Source organism: Drosophila bipectinata, chromosome 3R, assembly GCF_030179905.1.
Source record: "Drosophila bipectinata strain 14024-0381.07 chromosome 3R, DbipHiC1v2, whole genome shotgun sequence".
NCBI lineage: Eukaryota > Metazoa > Arthropoda > Insecta > Diptera > Drosophilidae > Drosophila > Drosophila bipectinata.
The window spans coordinates 5838326-5865641 of record NC_091739.1 but is presented as its reverse complement, the minus strand read 5'-3'; the positions used below and the strand labels follow the sequence as shown (position 1 = coordinate 5865641).

At 45.4% G+C, this 27316-nt stretch overlaps 5 protein-coding genes across 11 annotated transcripts; 2 read left to right on the top strand and 3 right to left on the bottom strand.

The window, feature by feature from the left end:
* Window positions 1–153: 153 nt before the first annotated feature.
* LOC108130985 (NFX1-type zinc finger-containing protein 1) lies at window positions 154–5609 on the top strand. The gene is made up of 5 exons (XM_017249678.3): window positions 154–362; window positions 419–1404; window positions 1461–1628; window positions 1686–2846; window positions 2898–5609. Exons 1-5 carry the CDS (start codon window positions 248–250, stop codon window positions 3207–3209), a joined length of 2742 nt encoding a protein of 913 aa, XP_017105167.2. The 5' UTR covers window positions 154–247; the 3' UTR covers window positions 3210–5609.
* twin (CCR4-NOT transcription complex subunit 6-like twin) lies at window positions 4146–22525 on the bottom strand. 4 transcript variants are annotated; one of them, XM_017249682.3, is made up of 8 exons: window positions 22360–22525; window positions 21262–21293; window positions 20939–21067; window positions 20687–20873; window positions 20357–20532; window positions 6117–6185; window positions 5662–5974; window positions 4146–5602 (listed from the first exon to the last, which is right to left on the bottom strand). In XM_017249682.3, exons 2-8 carry the CDS (start codon window positions 21266–21268, stop codon window positions 4825–4827), a joined length of 1659 nt encoding a protein of 552 aa, XP_017105171.1. In that variant the 5' UTR covers window positions 21269–21293; window positions 22360–22525; the 3' UTR covers window positions 4146–4824. The 4 variants fall into 4 exon arrangements, with proteins under 4 accessions (XP_017105171.1, XP_070137933.1, XP_070137935.1 ...); XM_070281832.1 differs by lacking the exon at window positions 22360–22525 and adding an exon at window positions 21701–21842; XM_070281834.1 differs by lacking the exons at window positions 21262–21293; window positions 22360–22525 and adding an exon at window positions 21701–21841.
* Window positions 15755–19805, bottom strand: LOC108130986 (uncharacterized). The gene has a single exon (XM_017249681.3). It carries the CDS (start codon window positions 19368–19370, stop codon window positions 17652–17654), a length of 1719 nt encoding a protein of 572 aa, XP_017105170.2. The 5' UTR covers window positions 19371–19805; the 3' UTR covers window positions 15755–17651.
* Window positions 21781–23970, top strand: cav (caravaggio). Of its 4 annotated transcripts, none has more exons than XM_070281836.1 (3): window positions 21781–21918; window positions 22733–22825; window positions 22881–23970. In XM_070281836.1, the coding sequence occupies exon 3, from the start codon at window positions 22888–22890 to the stop codon at window positions 23833–23835; it is 948 nt and encodes a 315-aa protein (XP_070137937.1). In that variant the 5' UTR covers window positions 21781–21918; window positions 22733–22825; window positions 22881–22887; the 3' UTR covers window positions 23836–23970. The 4 variants fall into 4 exon arrangements, with proteins under 4 accessions (XP_070137937.1, XP_070137938.1, XP_043068380.1 ...); XM_043212445.2 differs by having other exon boundaries at window positions 21798–21918; window positions 22752–22825; XM_070281835.1 differs by lacking the exon at window positions 21781–21918 and adding an exon at window positions 22096–22220.
* Spps (Sp1-like factor for pairing sensitive-silencing) lies at window positions 23936–27316 on the bottom strand. Its single transcript, XM_017249676.3, has one exon. It carries the CDS (start codon window positions 27061–27063, stop codon window positions 24310–24312), a length of 2754 nt encoding a protein of 917 aa, XP_017105165.2. The 5' UTR covers window positions 27064–27316; the 3' UTR covers window positions 23936–24309.

Here is a 27316-nt window from a genome sequence, read left to right as displayed (position 1 = left end):
GAGACTGGCATATATTAAATTCTAGTGCTGAAGATTGTTATTTCAAACAAACTAATTTTTTATAAATATAAATATATTATAAATATTTTTATATAAAGGTTACAAGATTTTGTTTTAAAAAAATCCATCGCCGTTGGATATAATTTTCCAATCTTCGATAAATTGACAATTTATCGATATATTATCAAAACAAAACAGCACCTCAGCTGCACTTTTTAAGAAATTTCGAATATAAACAAAGTACCTTATGTCCAGCTCAGAAGACGATGATTGGTTCAACCAGGATGAGGAGGACCTGGTCCAGAGCCTGGAGCAGAGGGTTCAGCACCAAGAGCAGGAAGAAAATGGGGAACAGATTAAAGGTAACCCGGTAACTAAATGTGAGACATCTGACATCTGGCGAATATTTCCATTCCAGTTGGAGATTTTATGGCTATGAACCTTCTCACCAACTCCGTAATTGAGAATCCAAACCACAAAAAGGACTTTTTCTCTCGTTTCTCCATGGCTGAATTCACGAAGGGCTTGGAAATGTTGCCCATCGACATGTTTCTATATTTCTTCTCCGAGGAAAAGGATTTGTTTGTCAACCAACTGGAACCCAATGACAGCTTAAAACGATTTGCCGTATACCTAGACGTACTTAAGTCGCTCTGCCAGCTGGAGATGGTCGGGTTCGAAGAAGTTATCCTAGAGGCCTTTGTCAAGCAAACTGTTCTCCACGATAAGATTAGGCGTCTGATATTAACCTTGCTATCGAAGGGTTCTGGTAGGCACTGGGACGAGGAAACGTCACTGATCCTACAAAACATGTTTTGGTTGCTTGATAGAGCCCATAAGTTTGGACATTTCAGCCAACAGGGCGGCGATATAGTGGAACTATACCAAAAGTTAAATGATCATCTTAAATTGAAGTCATTTAAAGTAGATAATATACTTACGTCTTCATCCAGGGGCAATGTAAAAAATGATATATATCCAACTTTGAAAGCATTACTTAGTGAAGAAATTAGCACGGTTGGAGAGTCCCACAATCATACCTCTAATGATGTTTCGCAATACATAGAGGAGCATCGAGAATTGCTTCGAAAAGATTTTATTGGACCTTTGCGGGAATTGGTGCAAAGATTGCGAGAAGGTCGTGATCTCAGGGATCTGGAGCAGCAGGGACTCCTTTGGCCTAGAACGACCCTCACTTTAAACCCCGAATTCAACGAAGCCCAGAGGCACAGTTTGGTTTACCTGAATTTGCAAAAGACAGAGGCCAACGAGAATTCTTACCAAAAAGCATTCGAGAACATCAAATCGGGATCGCTGCTTTGTCTCACTAGAAGTTTAGAATTCGAAAATCTTATCCTGGCCTCAGTCGGCTACACAGTGGAGGAAAAACTGAAAAGCGGATGCGTAAGTATTTTAATTATATTACTCTAACAGAAATATTACTTTTATTTGCATTTCAGTTAAGTGTAGAGATTATTTCTCAATATAACATTGGTAACATCTACGATCAACCACTAATTATGTTCCAAACACCCGCGTTTTTCGAACCGTACTTGAGGGTCCACAATTACCTTATGACCTGCACCCCGGAGCACCTTCCCATGCGTCGGTACCTTGTGGATAAAGAAGTATAGTAATCTTAAAGTTAACTGCATTTTGTAACCACTATATATTCTTTAAATTAGTTTGACGTAAGGCCACCAGCCTATATGAAGCCGGAACTTAAGCTTACTTACAATGGAAAGACTTTTACAAGAGAGGCCCCACCACAACATATGCCTTTGAATGAAACGCAGAAAAGTGCTTTTATGGATGCCCTACGTAGAGAGTTCTGCATTATACAAGGACCTCCTGGTACGGGAAAAACACATCTCTCAGTAGAACTGGTCCGTTGCCTGATAGAGAGCTCCAGGGCAGCGCAATTAGGGCCGGTTGTAGTACTGACCTACACCAACGACTCTCTGGATAAGTTTCTGGTAAAGATGTCGGAGCACACTCAAAACATTTTGCGCTTCGGTAGCCAATCGAGAGATCCGCAATTGAAAAAATTTAATGAAGGACCAGTGCACGTTGAGCATGCATCTTCTAGACTGAAACGAATCTGGTGGCTTGTCAATTGCGAATACAAAGAGAAATTCGAGCTTCTTCAAAGCGCATACTCCAACTTCGACGGCAGTGAGGAGAGCTATGAGGCAACCCTGCTAGCCCAACAGAGAGTCCGGCAGGTGGCAGAGCGTCTGGAAACCCTGCGCGCCGTATTCAAGTACTTTCTGGCAAAGAGCAAGGACATTGTGGCCATGACTACCACGTGCGCGGCTCGATTAAACTTCTTCCTCCGGCTGCTAAAATCCAAGTGTGTGGTTTTTGAGGAAGCGGCCGAGATCCAAGAGTCGCACGTTGTAGCGTGCCTTACTCCGCACACAGAACACGTGATCCTTGTTGGGGATCACAAGCAGCTGCAGCCCTTCAACGGCAGCAACCAAGTGCAGCAAATCTCCCTCTTCGAGCGACTCATCGTGTCTGGAATGCCATTTAGCTTTTTGAACCTTCAGTACCGAATGCGTCCCTGCATTGCAGAGCTCCTTATACCCACGATATACGAAGAACTGACCAGTTCTGATTCTGTCAAGACCTACGACGACATCCGTTTGATGGAGAAGAACCTGTTCTTTCTGAATCACAAAAGACCAGAGCAGCAGTTGACGGACAAGTCCTTCATAAATCCCTATGAAGCTGATAGCTTGCTCGAATTAACGAGCTTTCTTATCGATAAGGCCAAGTACGAAAAAAGTGACATAGTGATCCTGTCGCCATACAACGCTCAGGTTGAGTGCATCAAAAAAAAGGTTTGCACTTAAGGCTGCTACGAGAGATGTTTAATATGATTCTATTTACAGGTTACCAAAAAAAAACGCAGTGTCCTGGTCTCCACTGTAGATAGTTTTCAGGGATTGGAGGCGAACATCGTGCTGCTTTCCCTCGTTCGGAGCAATTCTGACGGTCAGATAGGATTTCTGCGTCAGCCGAACCGAGTGTGCGTAGCCCTTTCCCGCGCTCGCTGGGCCCTCTATATAGTTGGAAACATGGAGACGTTACAAAAGGGAAATCGAACCCTGTGGAGCAGCATAGCTGAACGATTAGAAAAACAACAATCCCTTGGAAAAATTGCTTTTCCAATGATTTCAGAAAAAAGACTAAAAACAATGTAATTGATTCAGTTTTTCACTTTATTAATAATGATGAGGGGATTTCGGTGAATAAAGATCGCCTGCCAATGACGCCCCGATTGTTCCATCTAGAGATAATCTCGAACCCTCGACTTTCAATGAGTGCTGGACATCGAACCTGTGCTCGCTGAAACGCTTTCGTGGCTGGTGGTCGGGTTGAGGCCATTGAATACTTATATTTATTAATCTTTTACATATATATAGTTTGTATTCTGTTCCGCACGCATGTATGTACACATAGTTTATATATTTATAAGACCTTTGCGGATCTGTATATGCACAAATGGGTTTCTTTAAACATACAGAAAGTAATCCAATGATCGTCTTACCGTAAAATTATAAATAAAATGATTGTTTTCTTAATACGAACAAGTATGTGGATGCACAGTAAACAGAACATTTCTATAAGTTATTTTTTCGTTGGATTACTTTCCCCATATGAGTGTTTAGATTATCCGGTTTCACACAGTCGACCCTACCCTAACGAATCGAATACCATGTCTACAACTATTGGATGTTTTGGGCTTGTGAGTGTTTTACATTATATGCATGTTTCTGCGCAGGTTTTTGCACTAATAACTAGTTAAGGGATCCGTTTACTTTGCACAATCATTGCTACAATTTAGTTGTCAGTGGTTTGGTTTGGTTTTGGCCCGAAATGGTCTGTACATATACGTATTATTTGTATCTGGTTCGGTCAGAGTCAATTTACAAAATGGCTTAAACAGTTGCATTTCTATATAACGTGTTTTACTGTTTTCGTTTAATTTTTACAAATTTTATTTTAACTTTTCGCTTAATGAATACGCGGTTGAAGAATGATACTTTGGATAATTTTTGTCAAACAAATTGCGCTTAAACTTATGGTTCGCTATGAGGGACTTGGGGATGCTGCAAGAACTTATCTATTGATCTATGTAGGACTGTTTAAATATACGGATTTATTCGATGTGTGAAAACGTAAAGTTGATAAAATCAAAACGAGAAGCGCGGAAGAGAAGTGGCATCAATTGAATGTTGTTGATCCTCCTGATTCTGGTGATTGCGATCGGATAAATTGCGGTTGCGTCGGCCAACGCACTTTGCGATCCAGCGCACAAAGCGGCCAAGCCTTAGCAACGTCGTCATCTTATAACTTAGGGATCTTAGGGAGATGGTGTGGTTGGTGGGGTGCTTGGTACGGGGCTTGGTAGACTAAGAGGGAGCTGTGGTTCACATCAAACTTTAGGTCGTATCTAACTAAAATTGAATCTTCTTGCGAGCAGATCGCCACGTCGGTTGGGAATGGGAGGGATGTGGGCAGTGGGTGTTAGTATTTGGATCCACTCCACGCAGAAAACTACTTTTCCGCGGGCATCTGGAGGTTGTTTGATTTTCTCGGCCCCAGAGCAGCGGCTAGTAAATGGCTTCCGCTGTGACTGCTGCTGCGTCCCCTGTAGCCGCCGCCTGGGATCACTATTCCAACATTTCCACTAGCTCCTACACCTCCACACCCAGGTCCAGTGCCAGTCCCAGTCCCAGAACCACTTCCGCTGGGGATGATGGCGGTGGTGCTGTTGCTGTGGCTGGTGGTGGGTCTGCCGCGTCGATTCTATTGCTACCGTCGGTTGATCAGCCCGTTGGGGGGCGCCTGTTGGCTAGCCGTGTGCATCAGCTCCAGTTCGACCAGGAGAGGAAAATGATCGGAGGGTATGTGTGGATGGGGGCATCCCACCACCTTGTTTTCTCGCAGCCAGTCGTTCGACACCGGGCCCAGTAGTCCCAACGGCACCATTCCCGTTTTCGTATAGAAGATGTAATCGATGATCCCCTTGAAATCGAACGTGTAGTTGGTGTGCGGCATGATGTCCTCACTGTAGGCGGAGGCCAGCTTGAAGGAGTGCGTGAACTCGTTCGTGTCGTTCGACAGCAATCGCTGCAGGCACGACTTGTAGCCCATGTCCTTGAAGTCGAGATGGTCCATGGAGACGCGTCCCTTGCCGAGGAACTCCACCACTCCCGAGTCGGGGAGCGAGTTGAAGTCGCCGCACAGCAGCAGCTGCACGCTGTTCGAGTCGTTTTTGTGACCCGGCCTAAAGCTGTGGCTCGCCTCATCGATGATCGTCTTCAGCTCGTTGGAAAGCATCATCGTTTGGATGAGCTTGACGTCACAGAACTCGGGGTCCCAGTGGATGTGCGCCGTGCACACCAGCAGCGGCTGCGAGATCTGCGTCACCTCGGACATTGGCTCCCACGCGTTCTCCTTCACCTTTAGCAAAGCCGCCAGCCCGATGTTATCCTTTGGCATCACACGGTTCAGCATGTTGTCCGAACCCTCGGCATTGGCCATTGCCAGTTGGTTAAATTCAATGAGGTGTTCCTTGATCAGGGTGAACCTTTAAACGAAGAAGGATTAATATAAGTTCCTGTTGCTGGAACTTAGGTGGTCACTTACTTTGACGCCCTGAAAAATATCGCACACCCGTCCACGTACTTCCGCTCCAGCTCGGACATCGTCTTGGCTCGGGATTTCGGCGAGAAGATCCCCTCGTACCCATCGTTCTTCAGCTCCGGCAGGAAAAAGTGATAGAACTGCTCCGTTTCGATCTCTTGCAGGCTGATGATGTCCGCCGAGTAGTGCCGTATCTCGTCAATAATCGACTTTTTCCTGTACTCCCAGCAGAGCGCCCACGAGGGGCAGTACCCGTACATTTGCCGCGTCGCATACTTGTCACAGAGCACGTTGTAGCACATGACCGTGAAAATGCCTGGAATCGGATTAGAGTTTAGTTTAGTTTCCACAAGAGATTATCTCCAGGTGTGGCTAGTAAACCAGGCCAACTAGAAATACACTAATAGGAAATTCTCGCTGGCCGGGTGGAGCTCCATTAGGCTTTAATTACAACTTACAGGCTGGTCGCGTTTTGTTGGGCTTGGCCAGTGGCAGCCAGGGCCTCTGTGGCGGTGGATTGACGGTAACTGCAACAGAAGAAGAAGAAAAAGATACGCGGATGCACGTTTAGTTTGCTGTTTGCGAGTGAAAATGGCAGAGAAAAGATTATGAAATTAGCACCCGCACACAAAGTCACACAACAGGCATTCGGGCGCTATCTGAAGCTACCCCACTGACACACTGATCTGCGAACATCCACGTTCTCCCACAACCACTTACCGGCCAGTGGCCAGTGGCCAGTGACCACCACCCACTCCACTCCCTCTAAGCAGCCGATTCCCCCGGCGAACTAAAAGATTGCAACCGGTGAAAGTGACATGCACAAGCAATCAAATTGCTTCCGCCTTTGGGTTGCCCCACCACCACCACCAGCCGTCGTCAGGTGCTGTCGTGGTTTTTGCATACACTCGAAAAAATTAGATGCCAAATAATAAAGTTTGCTAGAAAAACTACTAAATGTCGAATATGAAAGACTGAAAATATTTCTCAGTACAAACCAGAGACATGTAACCACTTACTCCTCCCTCCTGTTGGGGGGGAAACCACTTACTGGGACATGGGTTTCTCCAATTGGCGACGGGGCAGCCGGGGGGGCGCTGCGAACAATATGGCATCGGCATCTGCATCGGCATCGGGGTATAGAAGCTGCGGTGATGATAGTAGTGCTGCTGGTATTGCTGCTGATGCTGTTGGTGGTGGTAGTGGTGTGGATGTTGAAGCTGCTGCTGGTGGTAATAAGGTGGGTGGTACTGCTGATGGGGGTGAGGATGATGTTGATAGATCTTCCTGGCCACCCCACCGCCATTCCTGTTTCGACCGTTGGTAGCCGTGGCTGAGCTGGAGCTTAAAACATTTTCACGCATAAAAAAGGGATGCGCCACAGCTCGATTTCGGTTAGTACCCTCCTCCACACACCACCGATAATATGAGGGGGGACCGTTATGCCCCAGTGTGGATCTTGGTCGCACTCTCTCTCACTCTCTTCTCAGGTAGCTCTATTGCTCTTGCCAATCCCTGGCTATCTCTTTCAGTTGTGCCCACTCTGGGTTCTCTTCGCTCTTGGGGCTTTTGCGGATTTGTTTTGTTTTGTTTTGTTGTTTCGCAGACTTGTAGTGGATTGTTTTTGCATTTCTTTTCTCCCTCTGGTAATTTTGTGGAAACGGCTGAGGCTGCGGCTGGGGCAGCGGCAGCGGTGGCGACTGAGGCTGAGACTGGCTTCGTAGTCGTCGTCGTCGTTGACTAAAAACTTTCACTTTTTAATAAATTTTGTGATTTTTTTCATAATTTGGTTGTTGTTGCTTGTCTGCGCCTTGTTTTGTTTTTGGTCTTTAGGGTAATTTGATTTGGCTTTTTTTTTATTTTGTGTTTTTGCTGACAGCCTTTAATGACTACATTAACACAGCTTTGATTGCATTTTAATTGTACAATTCGTCGTTTTTGGGAACCATTCGCTGTACTATACCTTAATTATGCAAAATGGTTATTTAATTGAATCGCAATCACAATCGCAATAGCAATCGGGATCGGAATCGGAATCGCAATCGCAGCCAACAACAAGGCGGCGCAGCCAACAAAATCGCACAAGACGCTAAATTAGTCACCGAAATATTTACAAAACGAGAAAAGGATGAAAAAGAGCAACGTAACTCTGTTTGTCTCAATGTGTCTATGAGTGATCGTTGTGTACGAAGCGTAAGTAATAACTAAAGTGGGAAATTACAAAACAGACGACAGACCGACCGACGAAAGACTTCGACAACAAACTCAATGCCAACTATTGTGGGCAAACAGGCAGGGTTTGTCATCATTAGTTCGCCTTCTTTAGTGGGTTAAAGGTTTAGATGCCTTTTCATTGTTTCTATTTTCGGTGAGTGGGGTTAATTATGAAACTTTTACCCAACGCGTGCGCCCACGCAGTCCCTCGAAACCCCCATACCGTCGAGGGTAAATAATTTCACCGAATTTATGAGTGATTACCCCACGGACAGGTGTAACAAAAGCCAAACATCGCACACACTTTTGGATAACAAAGCGATCAACGAAATTTTAAAACAAATTTGTTCAACCAGCGAAGCGTGCTACCTATATTTTGGGAGGCAAGGGGGGAGTATTGAGAGGGTTAGTAAATGGAAGTTCACGGTTTGGAGATGGTTTGGAGATGGAAGTGTCAGTGGAAAGTTTAACTAACAGATGAATGTGTATTTTCGAAAATACATTCAAATATTACCAATCCATCTTGCTGTTCTCAGTTCTTCGGGCTGTTTTTTAAGGGTTAAGTTGGGCAGTTGGGCATTTTTAATAAATAACTAATAAGTCTAAAAATTTTTAAAAGTTTCATAAAGGAAATATTTTATTCAATCATTTAATAATATACATTTCTGCAAATAACCAAGTTTTATTTGAAAATTAAGACGTTAAATTAAGAAGTTAATTTTTTTTTAGAAAATTCGTCGTTTATTACCAACGTTTATCTATTCTTTCAAAATAATCAATCAAATATTTTGAATTTAAATATTCCACGCCAAAAAACGAGATTACGGCAAAGAACGTTTTTTAAAAAACGATTACAAACGTAGTATTAGTAAAAAAAATTTGTACATGAAGGACTTGCTATTTTCTTTTTATAAGTATATGTTACTTTAGTAAATAATAATTGTCCGACAATATGCTATTCTCTTTTTAAAAGTATCTTCTACTTAATTAAATAATTTTAATTTGAAATTTTAGGTTCTCTTTGTACAAAAATTGTAAAAATTCTGTTTCTTTTTATTGCACAACTGCGTATAATTCTTTAAGTTTTTGTAATATAAGATCCTCCCACTGGTAAGATCTCCTTTAATGGTAAGATGTAGGTGACCCCTTTAAGCCTCCTCCTAATCCTCCACACTCTATCGCAATCAGTCATAAATTTCCACCGTCACACAATCAAGATTATTTACTGCCTAATGGATGCATATCAATTATGTTTACTCTCTCCTGACACGGTGAGCTGAGAGTTGGCATTCGATGGTTCAATATTCGCCCCGCAGCCTGATGTCACGCCATGTCGTGCCTTACCTCCCTCCCCAACCCACCCCTCTTGCTATCCCCACCCACCTTTCCCCTAATTTTTTTTTGTTTTTTATTTTTTTCGATGCTCGGGCGCCACTAGAAAGCCCTTTCTATCCAAAAGTTTTCATGGTCGTTGCTGGTTGCATTTGAAAACAATAAAAAGAAGAAAAAACAAAAGAAACACAATAGCAAAAAAAATAAAAACTGAAAAAATCCAAGAGGTAAAGACAACAAACAAAAGTTCGAAAGGCAAAAACCCAAGTGAGCGTATCGAAAAAGAAAGTGAAATTCAAATTGAAATTTGGTGCGATTAAAAACGGCAAGAGGCCGATGCAGAGCCTCTTGTGTGTTTATCCGTTTCTGGGAATACACACATACTCTTATATATGTACATATATGTATCTATATATGTTGGCCAACAATTTCGTATGCACAACATGCCAGCCAGTGCTGGCTGGAGTGGAGGAGCTCTATAGGAGCTCTATAACTGGTGGTGAGACCTGCTTGCTCTGAATAGAAATCAAAAGTCAACTCGCCACTTGCCACACTTTGAGAGCTGCAATTAGATAACTTGTTTCTGGTGCGCCAGTTTTTTCCAATCTCAGCAGCAGCAACACCAACAATTGACTGCCAATGTTCAATGGCGTTCAGCAACACCAAGTTGCAAGTTGCAGGTTGCCGTAGATACGATGCCTCCACTTAAGACAATGTGGCATTTAAATCATAATGAAATAAAAGCCAAGACTCAATACAGGCTCTAAACAGCATTACAGTTCAAAATAATAGTATTTCTGAGCAATTTTAAGCAAACTTTTGCTACTTTTTTCGACACACACCTGTGTGTGTTCTTTAGGAGCCTTTGTCTGCGTGTGGGAAACCAGTTGGACGGCATTTGGCAATGCACTTCTTGCAGTCGCTTCACAGATCACTGCCGATCGTGAGCACCATATTCAAAAGACTTCAATTGTGCTGCGTCACATGAAAAATCAATTGAAAATGTGCGCGCACAGTGATTATGCTGTGGATGAAGCCGATGCCAGAGACACCACCAGCCCCCAGATGCAACACCATCCAAGTTGCAGACTGGCGTGGGCTTTCTTTCCAGTACACAGAGGAAAAACATTATAGCCAACAGAAGATACTCTGTTTTATTTTAAGAATTCGAAATATTTTTCTTGAAATTAAATTCAAATGCAAGCATTTCGATCTTCGTAGGAGGCTGTGGCAGGCAACTCACGCGATCTGCCAACAATGCCGCATGCTGCTTATTTTTCTTTCGCTGATCCACTTTTAAATCTTTGCGCGCACTCGCAGTCGCATTTTCAGTCGGCGGGGTACTTTCTCTCTCCCGCAGTTGGAAAGCGGCGACGAGGCAACTACAGCCTACTGCCTACTGCCTGCCGCCTGCTGACATTGACACAGCCTGTAAGGGGCCATCCAGGCAGTGGCCAAAGAGCCAGGCTTAAAGAAACGAAACCCTCGATAATCATACAAAGTTATGGTTTCTATAATATCTAGATATATATAAAATATATTCCTAAAGTTAGAGGTGTTTAATATGGAGTGAAATCTACTTGGAAGATCCATCATATTTGGAAATATCTTTAAAATTCATGTATATTTTTAATCCCAAGTTTCTCTTTATAAAAACAACGTCTTATCATCTAAAAACTAAACTCTTTAGGGTCTACATATATCTTTAAGCTTGTAGCAGGAAGTATTTGATTTATTCCCAGTGCAATCGCTTTCGGCCAGACCCATTCCCTGGCCATAAAACTTTCTAACCATTTGCACTTCCTTTTACGCAACAACAACCTTGATAAGCCAAAAAAATAAAAAACGAGAAGAGATACGAAAAATGAAACGAAAACGAAACGAAAACAGGCTGTAAGCTCACTTCCGCATTTAAAACAATAATAAAGGCGAGACGAGACGATAACATTTCCGATTTCTGTTTCTGTTGCATATTTATAAGAAATATGGGCCAATTATGCGAATTACTCCACAAGAGACCAACAAAAAGCTCAACGAGGCAAGAAACGAAAATAAAAACGGAAAAGGCTTTGCCATGACAAAGCACAAAATAATATTAAAAGCCGACCAACAAAAAAAAAATGAAGAAAGAAAAAAAGTTCACATTTCGTAACCGAAATAACCGTTAACATTCACAAAAGCCAACAGTGGAAGTGGGCCGCGCAGAGCACGAGGGAGGTGGAGTAAGCGGGGAGGTGAAGAAGAAAGGGCGGGTTCCGGCACCGGCCCCAATCAACAGCTGTTTTTTGTTGTTGCCCGGCCACACTATTATAATTTTTGGCACTAATATCATCATCATTTCTCTCCCAATTGCAGTTATAAATACCGGTTTCGCTATATAAATAAACCATTTCAGTGCTTTGTGGCCGTTTTGTCATCCTAAACGAGGCCCAAACGAAGGGAAAGCCGGGTATATTGGCCGAAAAGGGTGGCCATAAAGGGTAAGCCAAAGAATGGTGATATTTTTAAAGGCTTTTAATCTATAACCCTTACTATAATAGTATACAGGGTATTTATTAAGGCGAGGACCTTCGCCCCTTAAACGAGGGGGCACTTCCTCTTCCCACACTTTGATCCTGTATGCTCCACTACTATGGGTATATCAGCTATCTTTTGTGGGAATCGATGACGAAGCGCGATGCGTTTAAAATGCATTACAAAGCACAATGTTGTCATAAAAATTAAATTAAATAAAAGCCGAAAACAAGCAAACGTATGCGACAAGAGGCAAAAAAAAAGATCAACCGACTTAAGCCAATTAAACGATTAGGTAACAGTTACAACAATAATAGCATCAGTCGTAGCATCAGCATCTCGTATGCAGCATCGTCATCGGCCAGAAAACAGAAAAACACAAAAACAACATAGCCACAGCAACAGTCAGGGCAATAACAATAAAGCTCAGACGAGTCGAGTTATAAACCTACATAGAGACACAAAATTTGTACACACAACGGTGGGCCGGTGGGCCAGGGCTGGTGGCAAACGGAAAAAAGCCAGAAACAGAAAAAATTAATTCATGTTGTGCTCATTTCGTGAGCGGCCACAAAGGAAACAAAAAGCCGAAGAATGAGTTACAAGAAGCACGTAAAGTTGGCTCTTACAGCCGAAGCTTGTAATGCCCTTCAAGAAGTTGGTGGAAGTCTAAGAGGTCTAACGATATGGATAGGTATCTTTTAAGTGGGAATACTTTAATATCTAGATATATATAGGTTTCTTATGCATAGATCCATTAGATCCATATAGATCCAATACTTTGCTAGAATTGGTATAATACTTTGGTAGAATTGAAAGACAAAATTTAAGGGAGAATCGTCATAGCTGCAGAATTTTGTTTAGATTACTTCAATAGATTATATAAGAGAGTTCAAAGAATTTGAATAGACAACTTGTAGATAGGAATATCATTTAGAATTTTTTATGAAGAATTGCTAGATTTCTCTAATAAAATTGGTAGAAAATATGTTAGAATTGGTGGAAAAAATTTAAAAAGAAGTCTAGATAACTTGAATTTAACATAAAAGGTCCTAGAATTGGATAGAAAACTTTATTATAAGAATTTGTTTAGAATTTGTTGTAAGCAGATGCTAGAATTCTTTAATAGAACTAATAGAAAACATTTATGGAGAGTCCCTATAGATCCAATAATTTGTAAGATAACTTAGATATGACTTTTAGATATGAATATTTTTTTGGGATTTGTTAATTCTTCTTCTTTCTTTGAAGTAGAATTCTTTGGTAAAATTCTTTAAATAAATTAAACTGAAAATCTCTCTGTATCCTGTAATTTGCATAGATAGCTTTAAGATACAAATACTATTTAAACTTTGCGACAAAGAAACCCTTACAGGTAAATTTTAAAAAGAAACTTCTTAACATGAAGTATATCTTTTATTTTATAATTCATATCCTATCTAATGCTGGCTGTAAACAGTAAGTGGTGAAAATATTGGAGTACCCTTTGTGAGGGTATAATCGGTTATAAAAACAGCAGCAACAAATGAAGCACAAGCCGTTCACAAACGGCAGAAAGAGTTAAGACTTAACAGCGAAATGGCTGGCTTCTTCGGCCCTTCGAAGAGCTCTCTGTCCACTTGATTTATGGAGTCCAAGAGGCGGTGATGCATCTTCTTACCATCTTTCCGATGAAGTTTACGTCACAGGCCATGTTAGAGCCCTCCGCCCCCTGTCCGGCCATGATTTCGTCATTCGAGACTGCAGCAAAGTATGGCCGGAGATCGCGGCTAATCTGGTAAACGGCAACTAGTAATGACAATGAGTTGGATGATGGACCACCTTTTTGTTCTAACTTGTGACCTAACCAACCTCGATAGGCACCAACCTATAGGGAATACAAAAAGAACTACAACCCAATTAGCTTGGGTTAGATAATATGGCTTACATTCTGTAATCTGGTTTTTGTTCGATTATGGTGACCTACTGGGGAGTACTGGGCTTACAAGAATCCCATTTGCAAAATCAGTTTATGGAAAAGTATAAAAAGTTAGCTCTTAGATATTTTGTTTTGAGGTTTTGCGGTTCGTAACCCAGGGCATCTTATTGTAAAAGATTATCATAAAAGTTTATCCATCAGGTACAAATGTGGAGCAATGAATTAGTTAGTTCTTTGGAAGCGTGCATCTAGAGATACAATCCAATCGACACATTGCCCAACGTGCACACACGAATTTTAGACAAACAAATTATTCAAAAAGTGAAGCCCTTCATCTTTCTTGGAGTGGAGTGGAGTGGAGCATGGTGTAGTACACGGTTAATGTGCCAGACAAGTAGCAACCGGCAATTGTCTGTGAAAATCTAAAACGAAGTCAACACGAAAATCAACAACATCGCCATCCAAAAAAAAAAAAAGAAAAATATCCAACAAGAAACAAGAAAACCCGACAACTTTAAGACGACCCACAGAACGAGCAGACGAACGAGCATTAAAAGTGGAAAATAAGTGTAATAATGACATTTGGGGCCGTTAGGAGTTGGATTCTTAACTGTTTGACATTTTGCGTAACCTTTTTCGTAGACATTTGGCCTTTATTCGGATTAAGTACATGTTTTTTTTACGAGTCTCGTCTGGCCAAGAGGAAGTTGCGATGGGGGAGCAACGATGATGAGCTGCTGGAGCTACTGGCTGGCTGGATGGTAGTGTTGGAGTGACCCACTGAACTGGCCAGGCTAATTGAAAAATGAAACTTTCAATTTCATGGCGAAATGCTAATTTCTAGCCAAAGAAAAGTCAACTGGAAAAACAGCAGAGAAGAGTAAACGAAGAGGAAAAATGGCAAGACTAAATAAAAAATCGCAGAACTAAAAAAAAAAGAAGAAATAAAGTGAAGAAATATTTTTAAAGCATATATGTAGATACTCTTTTCTGACTTTAAATTAAATATATCTAAATGATATCTCAGTAAATGAAATAAGAAATATATAAAATTTATTACAATAAACCTTTAAATTTCCTAAAAGCGGGTATTTTTCCTTATATTTAATTTCTTAAAATCATTTACTTAAATTCTCCCTAAAAGCTGCTATTTTTCTTAAATTAAAATTCACTTAATTTCCAAAGTACCCCCAGTGAGAGAAGGTGAGGAAAAACAATTAAATTTCAGACGCCAGAAGGAAAAGAGGAAAACTAGCAGGTTGATGGTAGAGACACTGGAAGAGATGGCCCGCTTCGTTGGCCAGCGGCTATGATGGCCAGAACAACACGACGCATTTATTGACGTAGCCAAAACACATTAGCCACCGCTGGCCATAGTTTTTATTGTTGTTGTTGCTGGCTGGCTCTTAGCCGGTGGTGCTGGCCGATGGCTGATGGCGCAAACAGTGTTGCAAATGACCCAATTATCCACTGACCCACTCAAAGCTCGGCTCGACGCTGTCCGGGTCCGGAGACCTCCAGAGTTGGAGTTGTGAAATAAAGAAGAGCGACCGAAATCGAGCCCTGATGGAGTCCAAGAAGGGGCGTCTTTAGAAGCTGACCTAACAAGCGGCAAAAGAACCACAAATGAGACCTTAAAATGGAGACATTAATTAGCCTAATGACAGGCACAAAATGCCCAGAAATTAATTTGCCAGTTACGGTTATGAGAGCGGTTAATATTTTCGCAAAAAAAACTTAGAAGGCCAGGCCTTCGCCCAGGTGAAAGGTGGCCAGTAAATCATCTTCCCCGACGAGAGACAGAGTTAGAGGTTCCCACTCGGCTTTCGGTAATTGAAATCTGTCCAGTGTCCCAGCAACTGACTGACTCTGACTCTTTCGCTGGCCAATGTTTGGAAAGTTCATTTTCGAGAGTGCAGTTGTAGGCCTACGAAACGCAGCAGTTCTGTTTGTTTTTCCGGCTTCGAGCCTCAAACGTGCCTCATTAGAAGATGGAGTTTACTTTTGAGTTTTTCGGATCTCCAATCGGAGGCTTTTTCAACACCTCTGTGGCTCTGTACCATTTTCGGGGCTATCAAAACAGCAATCAAGTTCTTTTTGTTTGACATTTTTGTTTACACTTTTTATTGAGTTCTCGTTCGGGCTTAATCAAAATAAATAAGTTGGCCATATTGTGGATGGTTTACAAAAGTAGTATGTTGGATGGTAGTTGGTGTATTGATGAGGATGTGAGTTAGATCGAGTGTAGATCGGGGGGTGTAGTATATCTATATATTATTGTTATTTGTGCAAAAACGATGCTTAAAAACGAACAAAGACTACAATACAAGAGAGCACAATGCCATGCAATACAAACTAGTGAAAATATTAATTAAATAAATTAGCTTTGAGTTGTAATTTCTATCTGGGGAATGGTAACACAGGCGCCGTCTGTCTCTTTCTGCCCGGAACCTGTCAATGGAAAATCTGTGACATTTTCCACCCAACCCGCTGATGCTGATGCTAAGACTCCAAGCTAACTCGATTGCAGCCAAGAGAAGCCGAGCCGATCCGGAGTGGAGTGGAAAACTTCAAGCAATTTCTAAGCGGGCGCGCGCTTCGTTCGTTCGTGAGTTTCTTTTAATTAAAAAAAAGGCGAAAACTTTTACTCGCCAACTATAGCAGCCAGTAAGCAGGTAACTAGGGCTGCTCTCGATTTTCAGATTTAGATTTTATGCTCGGCGATCTCAGTTGGAATTAATTGTGCGCTAGATGTTCTTTCTGTTTCGGCTGTTTTCGGTGCCAATTCAGCCATAAATGAATCTTAATTCCGAGATACAGCATGCCATGATAAGAAATATCCCACAACCCCATTGGAAATTCAACTCTCACTTGAAGTTTTCTTTTCGGTTCGACCTCAAAGGATGAATCACTAAAATATGTATGTACTTTCGACTTTTAAAAACCGACGGAGATCCTTTCTACGAGTTCCTACGAAACCTGACCCCAAAACTAAGCATAACCTATAACCTAACCAGACCTATCCACTATAAAAGTTCACGTTGTAGCGCTGCGATTACAAAACTATCTAAAAACCAAACCAAAAGATCCAACAATACCTACGAGATACACAACTACATTTAGGAACGTGGCTTAAACTCGAAACATAAGATCCCAGATCACGGGGTGTACGATTTTGGACCTACGGGGTTGGTAACGTTAATGCACAAATAACAACAGCGTTTAAAGTATAAAGAAATGGATGTATGGATGTATGGGTGTTTGGGTGCTTGGGTGAATCATTGTACGGAGTTTTGGGTTCACATGGTAGCGCTGCTCCACACGATTTCTACAGCTACAGCTACAGTTTCTTCTTCTTTTTGCGCCACAAAATCTGCATAAGAGCTGACACCCGCCCCCCTCTCCCGCCTCTAGCCACCGCCACCCGCAGCTCTTTTGGACTCTGTGGTCTTGGCAAAAAGAAAAAGAAAAGAAAAAGAGTCTTAAAAAATACAGAAATACAAAACGCCGCCACAGTGAAAGTGAAAGTTGAAGTGGAAGTCGCAAGTTGGATTCGGATTCGGGTTCGGGTTCGGATTCAAGCTTCATGTGTGTATGTGGATGTGGATGGATGGTATGTACAAGGTTTCCAGCTGCCAGTCCCGGTCGGTCTTCACAAGTTTCCATTTAGCTTTGGGATTGCATCCATAAGGCCTGACGACGTGATGATGATCGCCTCACATGTGTCTGGGACGGATTAATGGGTTTTCTTCTATCTTTCACCTCAGTGTCTCTTTCTTTTATCTTTCTTTTGGGAGTTATGCAACTTGGGCTTGGAAGAAATGCCCAAATGGGATGTGGGGAGATTTGAATTTTCCAATCCGAGTCCGCCCACGCAGCGGATATCTTGCGTCTCACGTTTCCAATTATCTCTCCGTCGCCAAAAAACAAGAAACGTCATTTTCTGGTTTGGGATTTCGGTTTTCATCTTTCGTCTCCCATGGATTTGATTAGTTTTCCATTGTCGTCGTCGTCGTCACGAGATGGTGGAAAACGCTGGCTTTAGCTTACCCACCGAGCCCAGTATCAGCCTGGTGGGTGTGGCCCGGCTGTCTGGCCCCAGTTTGGCAGCTGCCACTTGGCTGTCATCGTGGCTGCCACCTCCGCTCGGATGCCTGCCGCCGCCGCCGCACCACACCAAGCCCAAGCTATTGCTATTGTTGTTGCAATCTACCAAGAGATTCAAGGCTGTGGGCGTCGCATCCGTCAGATTCAAATGCTCAAAGTTAAAGACGAGGCCCGACTCGCAGCCGTGGCTCCCAGCGCTATCCAAGCCACTGTCGCTGGCTGATCCCGATCCCGGTCCGAGGCCCGATACTAATCCGGCATGATCCGAGGCATTGCAGGTCTCGATCAGCTTGCGCGATATCTCATTGAGGCTCTCGTCCAGGAGAGTCTCCGCCTGGGCGGAAATCGTCGAGGAGGAGGTGTTGCCCACTCCGCCTTTGAAACAGTTCCCGAACAGATCGTTCACTATGTTGATCCCACTCAGGATGTCCCCGTAGCCGGAGTCGTCGCTCAGGCACTGCGAGGGCGTGGTCACCACGCTCGGATGACTTCGCTGGGACCCGATCACGCCCACTATGTCCGCCCGACTACTGTCTCCGGTAATGGGGGCGAACTCCTCGGCCGTCTCCTCCAGCGCTGCCTTGGTGGTTGGGTTGGGCCGGCTCTGGCTGCAAATGGAGCTATCGCAGGAGCTGTCCGAGTGAGTGGACGAAGTGGAGGACGAGGACTCCCGGCTGCCGCCACCCTGCTCGCTCGACGAGGCGTCCGAGAGGGACCGACGCAGTGGGTAGTCCCACAGAGAGCGCAGCGGATCGCAGTCCCGGCAAAAGCAGACACCATGGGTGTGGTCGTGCTGCAGTATCCCAGGTGGTAGGTGGTACGCGACACCAGCGGGATAGCCCTCCCCATGGCTGTTCATTTTTGGCTGCATCTCGGGCTCCAGCTTGAGGAGCACTCCGTTGCCCGGCTTCCGGTCCTTCTTGCGCCGCTTCCTCGGCTTAATGATCCTGGGCAGGCAGGTCTCCGAGGGAGAATTGGTCTGGTCCTGGGTTGATGCATTCATGATGGGTTTCTCCTGGGTGGTAAGCACGGGCGGTGCAGAGTTCTGGTACCGGAGGGTCCGGGATTTGTCGGCCAGCTTGAAGCCCTGGCTGTTCATCGGATGGTAGGCACTCCAGTTGGGCGGCATCGGGTGGTGGTTGTGTGGATGGGCCGACGGCTGGAACTGTGGCTGGAGATGCTGCTTGCCGTTCTGCTGAAGCAGCGGCATCCCCTGCGCGTGCACCGCCAGTTGCGACATGGAAGCCCCGCCAGGCGGCCAGGACGGTGCGGACTTTGGAGTGGACTTCCGCAACAGTCGCTGCCGCTGGGCCGGCGACAGGTGACTGGAAGCATTCGAGATGAGCGGAATCCCGGCGCACTCGTTGATCCGCTGCTGATTGACGACCCCGTAGCCACTGGGCTGGGGTGGAGGGCCGGTCGCCGGGGAGGTGGTCCAGTTGGGAGGAGGCGCTGCATGATGCAGTCGTTGCAAGTTGTATCCGGAGGATTGCGGCGGTGGTGGGGCTGGTGAGCCTGGCCAGTGGCCTAGCTGCTGCTGCTGATGTGGTGGGTATCTCAGGGGGCCATAGGGTGGTGCAGGTGGTGCAGTTTCGGGCGCCCGGTAGACGGCCACATGCGATCTCATCTCAACTCTCGGTGGATCTCAGTCCTAGCCGATTGCACATGCTTCGTTTTCGCCGATTCTCTGATTTCGGATTAAGCCACTCAATGGTGCATTTCGATTGCCAAACGAACTCGAGCAGCGCTGCGAAATGAAAACGAAACGAGCCACCGAATCTGGGACACGGCGCGAGCGCAATTACGAAACACTGGGCGCCTGCGCGAACGGAATCGAATCTAAGCGAGGCGAGCCGCGAACGGGTTTCCACTGGATATCGAAGTGTGGAGCGAGCAAGTGGAGCAAGTGTGTCCACTGAGGTCTGAAGGCAGACTGAAGTCAGCTGCTCCAACGATCGCCGATCGGGCCGGCTAACAGTAAAAGCCGTTATGCGAGATTTTCCACTCTCTCTCGCGCTCTCTTTTTTTTCTGAGCGGGTCTTGCGTTCCACTTGCGATCCACAAGCAAAGCCAAAGCCGGCTTTTAAGCTCCCACCCCTACCCCGCCATCTATCTTTCGCTCTCTTCGGGCCAACGGCCAGAGAGCGGCATGCTTTTGCATGTCGAGGTCGTGCAGTTCTTGTAATTGTTGCATTCAATTATTTATTTTTAATTGATGCCTGTGCATTATGTTTTCGGCATTAGTGTCTAGCCGTGAGTTTGAACTTTAATTACACGAGCTTACAGAAACTTGTTTGGAAGTGGGGTTCGAAGGGAAAATCCATAAAAGGGTTAACCTTAATTTCTGTATATTTCATAACTTTTACTTTTCTTAAATATACATTTAAATATTAATTTAAACCAACCCAATTGCATAGCTAAGATACCCTTCCAGCTACAGTCCAAAACTTTCTCTTTTCGGAAGCCTTTTTTGCGCTCTTGCTCACGAGCTTTCCTTTTTTCCCCCCACACACAGGCATACACACACACACACACATTGGCGGCTGGTTACGCACCAAGTTCACACACACCAGCACACCCGAAGGAAAAGTAATGATAACAGGGGGCACTCACATGACAAGTTGTCCAGCATGTAGGTGAGCAGTTTCTGCGTGCCGTTCGGCTCGTTGTAGATGTTCATGAACTCCTTTTGCAGCGGATTGCCCATGAGTCCCAGTATGACGAGGTGGAACAGCTTGCCGATCTCGTATGGCAGCACTCGCAGAAAGTTGTTGTTCAGCAGCAGTTCCCTAAAAGGAGAAGACTCGGTGAGTGAGTGAAATGTGTGGATCAGTGACCAAAACGGGCCAATAGCTGGGTCTCATATTTAAATCTTATCTTATATAGGAACCCATAATCCCTTTAGTAATATGCTAGTCCCAAAACCCTGCCTGCAGGACTCACCGCAGCTGGATAAGCTCGCCGAGCTCTGCTGGAAGACTCCGCAGCTTATTGCTGGACAGGTCCAGGGTCCGCAGGCTGATCAGCATGCCAACGTCGGCCGGCAACCGAAGCAACTGGTTGTCGTTCAGGTAGAGGGCGGTCAGGTGTTCGAATTCCCAGAGCGACGGACTAATATTCCGAACGCAACCTATCATACGGGGAATATATGGGATTAGTAGGGTGTCTTCTGGAGCATTGGTGGTCAGCACTCACCCGTTATCTCCAAACCACTCCAGTTTGTCTTCTTGCCGGCTGCTATATCCTCTTGCGACAGAAAGATCTGCTGCCTCCGGTTGGCGCTGTCGTATTTGTCTTTGTTACGAGACATTTTATAGTGATTGCCTGGATTTTGGTAGATAGCAATAGATTGGAATTAGAAGATCCCTCATTTCAAAAAGGAGGATGCAGGTAAAAAGCATTTGGTTTTGTTTCAAGGAAGTTAGGGCTCATGTTAGGAGACGAAACCTCACTTAGCAACAGAAATCTTTTTAGTTTTAGCTTAAAATTATTAAGGAGAATTGGAATCAAATTATAACCTTTCATAATAACCGCCTGATGATAAGCGTCTCTGCAAAATATTAATAAAGTGGTTTCAATTATTATTTCGTATTAGTAAACAAAGAGTTTTGGGGTTTGGGGTTTCGGGTTTGGGGATGGTTTTGGTGATTGGAGGATGCACTTGCGGTCAAAATAGATCTGTAATGGCAGATGCCGTTTCATCATCAATCTAATATAGTTCATTTTGACTGCAAGCATGAATCTGAAATCATAACTAAATGCAACCAAATTCGATGTTTTGAAGCGCGCGCAAAGTGCAAGCCCACGAACACACACAAAGGCGCACACACACATGGCTCGATTGGCCGTAATGCAGTTAAGAGTTAGGGTAACCAACAAATGGCGTGGGTGGGCAATTGCAAGGAGGACGCGTGTTGGGATTCGCGAATGCCACATATCCTGCCAAACTCTGTTTACCTGGGCCAAGCTTAGAAATACTTCGGGTACGATCGCCTCAGTTTACGTTGCCCCTTAAGTCAGTCTCTTGAATTTTGTATTTTCTTGCCAATACTTGCTCTTCTACGCGCTCTTTTTGTACGCCACCCGCAAGTTACTTATGAATTTTGAACGGTAAACGGTAAATGGTGGATAACTGGGAAAGCCGAGCTTCCTTTCAATGCACTGCGAATTTCGAGGTATCTAATATTTTTAATTTTTTTTTGTATTAAGTGTTTTTTATGTCTGTTTGTCGGAACAGAAGCGACGAATCTACTATTCCCCTTCTCCGTTGTGCCTCCGTTCTCCGTCGCTTCGCTTTCCCCGCTTTATTTATTGCGCGACTCGTTTTCATCGTCGTTTCTTGTTTTTGTATACATGGTGCTCGGAGTTGCCACTCGATGTATTTACAAATGCGTCTCAACACTCGTGGCTGGAGCCAATTTTGATCTACAAGTCATTTTCTGTTTACGAAGCGGCCTTAATTTTGAATAACTCCAATGTATGTACAATTAATTGTTCTATTAGCCAAAACAAAACAATCGCCCACACACACACTCACACAACCGCACACATACAAAACGGTCACTCGCATACACAGAGGTGGCAGGGTTGAAATAAAAACAGCGTAGATTTCGTACTGTTTGCTGTGCTAGCCACTTTTTGTGCAACTCTTTTTTTGGTTGTAACTCTGCACCGATCGCGATTCAATATTTTGAATATTATTATTCTTTGATGGCGATTTATTTGCGATTCTGTCTGCTGATGCTATGTTGTCTTGTTCTTCGCTTTCCTTCTTGTTCCATTTCTCTTTTGTGCGCTTCTTCGGCATGGCGCAATCAGAACTGCCAACTCTCTTGTATATACATTAGAAATATCGGCATTAAATATTTTAAATTAAATATAAGAAACCAACTCTTCTATAAAGTGTTATTTAGGGTAATAAAAAAAACTTATAAAAGATTTACAAAAAGGAAATCATTTGAAATGACTTTTTTAACTTTCAAATTTTAGGCACCTTTATTTTGAATAGATTGGCGGTACAGTTTTTCTGATCGCCCAAGTTGGCAGCCTTAAGATGTTTTGAAGCGGGAGCCAAATTGCAAAGTATCTAGGTGCCAGTTGAATGTTGGAATCAAAATTCATTAATAACTATTTACAGACCTGAGATGACACCGGAATTCGCAGATTACCTAGAAAGAGATAAACAGTCCGTGATGGAAATCGCCCCGGACGGCTGTAAGGAACACTATCTTTGGATATACGAAAAGACAAGGATAACCGCTGAAGAACTGGCGCGGCCCTTTTCTCGAGAGGAAGTCGAGGAGTTGTGCCGGCGTACCAAAGTCAAGGTGCAAATGTATAGAAAAAACTGTGTTTTTGAAGCCAAAAAACGATTCGAGGCAAAGGGCCGGTTTAAAGACGCCTCCCAACGCTATATTGACAAGATGCTGATTAAAGCGGTAAAGCGAAAAATGGTGACGCCGTATTCGGACGAGGAGGTGTCCAAGTGGAGGAGTATCAACCGCAGTCTTCTTAAAGAACAAAATCTTCGACGTTTGGAGATTGGGCGCCAAAGCCGAAGAAGCCTCTCAAGAGAGTCAAAGTCTTCCCGCAAATCGAATTACACAAATGACAATATCTCGGATGTGGAGCTGATGTCCTCCCAATCAAGTGCCTCTAAAGAAGACATCTTGGACTTGGACTCTCATTTGGAAGACGGTGGACTCGTTGGCATAGGAGACACAGAATCAGCACCTGTGGATATGTATCCACGAATGAAATTGGTGAAAAGAACCGATATCTCAGACTTTGGCGATATAATAGAGGAGGATTACAACTACAACAGCGAGATGCTACTTCAGGATATAGGCGAGAGCCAAAGCCAGAATCAGGACGCAGGAGGAGGCCAGAGCCAGGAGCTGAGCATCGGGCCAAGCGAGGAAATACATCCGAGTCTTTTGAATCTGGACTGGGTCCAGGCCGGAATTGAACTGAACTCTGAAAGCATTCTTGATGAAAAAAACACCCAATCCCAGAGGAGTGACGATACAAACTATGAGATCTTTGGAACCCAAGTGGTGGGCGCATCTACCCAGGATTCGGTCTCCCAATGATTAGCCTTTTTTTTTTGACTCAATAAATGTTATAGGTTTTAGGGCTGGGGCTTGCGCTGGCTCTCCGTACTGAATAGTTTAGAAGAATAAGATTTTAAAGTTAAATATTAATGTTATTTTTGTTTATTTCTTTAATTAAAAGAGATGGATATAAAAACTTCTTAAAAACATGTACTTATGGCTTAGTCGATTCACTAGAACCCTATTTATAATAAAACCCTATTCTAATCCATTCAATAATTAAATATTTTTTAAAATATGTACATTCTGATTCGGCTCAGTATGTGCACGGAGTTGGACATTTAAAATGCTCCCTTTTACATAATTTACGCTATGTATTATTTACATGGATAACTAATTTACGTGGTCCCAGAGGGCGTGGCAGAGGGTCGGGGGCGGCGGGTGTGGCAGGTGCGGCGGATGCTACGGGAAATGGTCAAACAGGAACTGTTCCATGAACAGTGACTCCGAATGCTAGTTGGACGCGTTCTCGCCCGGCTCGCTTACAGCAATGGTCATCTTGGCCTCGTCGCCACTCTCCGGCTCCTCGTCGTCGTCCTCGTCCAGCTCCTCCTCGTCTAGATCTTCCTCGTCTTCATCCTCTTCCGTCATATCTTCCTCCTCGTCCTCGTCTTCCTCGCCAAAGCTATCGCCGCCACCAGGACCCTCCACTGCTGGAAGCTGGACAATCGTTGCTCCGCCCGGCGTCACAGTTGATCCCGCAACCGTGGCTGCCACACTGGAGGCGCCACTTCCTGCCACCCCTGTTGTCCGATTCGTTGGTAGCTCTATCGTAACTATTCCGCTCATGGTGCTGATACTCTTCGGCCCGTTCGCAGTCTTGCCTTCCTGCTTGATGCTCAGCATCAGCTCCGCTCCGGAGCGGCTCTTAAAGTGAGTCTTAATGTGCTTGGAGAGGTGGTCGCTGCGCATGAACTTTTTGTTGCACTCGCGGCACTGAAACCGTTTCTCCCCGGTGTGCGTTCGCCTGTGGCGCTGCAGCTCGTCGGATCGAGTGAATCGCTTTCCGCAAAACACCCAGGAGCACACGAATGGTCGCTCGCCGGTATGCCACCGCAGGTGAGCCCGGAGATGCGAGGTCTTTCCGTACACCTTCTGGCAGCCGGCTATATGGCATATGTGCTGGCGCTTCTTGTCCGAGTGCTTCTCCCCGTCGGTGCAGTTCGGGCAGGTGCATGCCACGCGCTTCAGTCGCGGCTTCGACTCTGCCGACTTGGACTCCCCAACGCTCCCGCCGCTGACATTCAGATTGGTGCTGTTCTGGGTGGGATTTATGGTCGGGGTGGTAATACCCCTTATACTGGCTCCTCTCACTGGCGTGGTCACCACTTGGACGCCAGTGGGCGCTATGGAGATCTGATTGCCCGTGGAGTTGCTGGCCAGGTTGGCTTTAGTTTTTGGAGTTGGTGGCGGGGGAGGATTGGCGTTTGGCTGGGGCAGGGCCGTGATCTGAATGGACGCCGGTATGCTCAGGCTGGACAAGGTGTTGCCGTCGGTCTGCAGGAACTTTATTTGTTGAGGTGAAGACGTGGTGCTTGGCGTCGACGCGGGAGCCGGAGGATTGACGGGGGCAAAGGTGTCCGGCGGTTCCTGCTTGATGTTGGTGATCATCTGCGTGGGACTCTGCGGCTCCTGCTTCGGCATCACCTGCAAGTGCGACTGCCCACCAGTCTGAACCTGCGGCACGGGCAGTTGGGTGAGCACCTGCTGTAAGTTGGCGGGCAGATTCGGGGGCAGCTGGTTGGCTTGTATGATTTGCACCTGGCCCAATCCGGGAATGTTTTGGATGGGCAGGGCCTGCAGGTTGGGTAGCTGTAGCGGGGTGGGCACTGCAGCAGGCGCTGGAGCCGGTGCTGGAGCTGCGGGGTTCTGCCGCAGCTGGGCGGGATACACGGTTAGTTGCTGACCCTGGGCATTGGTGATGGTGATGGGTTGATTCGCCGGTATTTGTCCCCCCGCGGACGCTTCGCTGATGGCCTGAAGGAGCTGCTGGTGCTGAGCCTGCTGTTGTTGCTGAGCCTGCTGCTGTTGCTGCTGAACCTGGACTTGTTGTTGCTGCTGTTGCTGCACTTGGACCTGTTGCTGTTGGACTTGCTGCTGCTGGTGGGGATTCTGGATATGTATGATATTCGCATTGGGTGGCAGCTGTGGATACGGCATGGGCGCCAGCTGCACCTGCTGTATCTGCCCGTTGGGCGTCACAATCTGTGCTATCTGCGAGAACTGCGGGATGATCTGCATTTGGGAAGCGGCCGGCATCTGCAGAGATTGTGCCTGCATAAGATTGGGCAGCCCCCCTCCGGCCGCTGCCGCTGCTGTTTGCACAGGAACGTGGACAGTCTGGTAGATGGTTTGGCCGCCAGCGGTCTGCACAGGAATCTGCACTGCTACGGTCTGCTGCTGTTGCGGCAACGACTGCGTCGGGAACTGAACCAACTGGGGCCGCAGTTGCAGCTGGCCATTTTCCACCTTGATGGACTGACCACCGCCCAATAGGTTCGATATGTTACTCAGCAGCCCGTTCGCTGCCGCCACCGACGTGGGTATTTGGAGATTGGTGCCGGGTATTGTAATGGTGCTGGGTAGCTGGGCAGTGGCGCCTCCAGCCGCTGCTCCTCCTGTTGCGGTGCCCGGTGTCGCTGCTGTTCCAGTGGTAGTCGTTCCCTGCGGCTGTTGCTGCTGCTGCGCCTGCTGCTGAAGGAGATTGGCGACAGGTATTTGAATATTAGTGCCGGGAATGTTGAACAGTTGAGTTTGCGCTGGCTGCTCCTGGCCCAGTCCGTTCAGCTGCTGCAGCTGGATGCAGTTGGAGTTCCCTGGCGCCCTGATGATCTGGCCGTTGGGCGTGATAAAGGCCTGCTGGCCATTGATGTTCACCGGCTGGGCTGTGGCCAGCTGAGCATTAAGGTTCGGGATGAAGATGGCCTCCTGCCCATCAATGTTCACCGTCTGCATGGGCATGGGCTGCACGATTTGGAACATGTTCTGGGTGAGCCCCGTGCCTTGGGCACCACCTGCCACTGCGGCACCTGCAGCAAATTGCTGCGGTATTTGGTGAATGGCTATCTGCTGCATTTGGGGGGCAGCTTGGGCAGCGGCCTGTGCCGCTTGGGGTGCATTGTTGGTGGGCGTCGATGGCGCGGGGGTCGCCTTGCCGGATACGCTGGCCGCTGAGGGCGCGGCAGCCGGAGCACTTTGCCTTATCATGGCAGCACTTTTAATTTAGATTTAGCAGTCAGCAGTCTTTCAATAAAAACATGTTTGATTTTTCTCCATTAGACGCGGCACGAGTGGATTGCATTTAAACGGCCATTTCACAAACACAAACATTTAAACAAGGACGCAGGGGGTTGTCGCGCATAACTAAACACATATAATACATAAACGGCAAAGATAATAAAGTTAAGGACCGAATTAAACAAGTTTTTGGATAATTTTGTTTTGACAAACGCAAAGTGAG

Excerpts from the sequence above, each read along its gene's own strand:
- LOC108130986 (XM_017249681.3), bottom strand. The coding sequence starts at position 19,370 with ATGAGATCGCATGTGGCCGTCTACCGGGCGCCCGAAACTGCACCACCT.
- twin (XM_017249682.3), bottom strand. Across the intron at positions 20,533-20,686 it reads GGCGAGCTTATCCAGCTGCG|GGAACTGCTGCTGAACAACA; the intron begins GTGAGTCCTGCA and ends TTCTCCTTTTAG. Across the intron at positions 6,186-20,356 it reads CATGCTGGACAACTTGTCAT|TTACCGTCAATCCACCGCCA; the intron begins GTGAGTGCCCCC and ends CTTCTGTTGCAG.
- cav (XM_070281836.1), top strand. The coding sequence starts at position 22,888 with ATGACACCGGAATTCGCAGATTACCTAGAAAGAGATAAACAGTCCGTG.
- LOC108130985 (XM_017249678.3), top strand. The coding sequence starts at position 248 with ATGTCCAGCTCAGAAGACGATGATTGGTTCAACCAGGATGAGGAGGAC. Across the intron at positions 363-418 it reads AAATGGGGAACAGATTAAAG|TTGGAGATTTTATGGCTATG; the intron begins GTAACCCGGTAA and ends TTTCCATTCCAG. Across the intron at positions 1,629-1,685 it reads GGTACCTTGTGGATAAAGAA|TTTGACGTAAGGCCACCAGC; the intron begins GTATAGTAATCT and ends TCTTTAAATTAG.
- Spps (XM_017249676.3), bottom strand. The coding sequence starts at position 27,063 with ATGATAAGGCAAAGTGCTCCGGCTGCCGCGCCCTCAGCGGCCAGCGTA.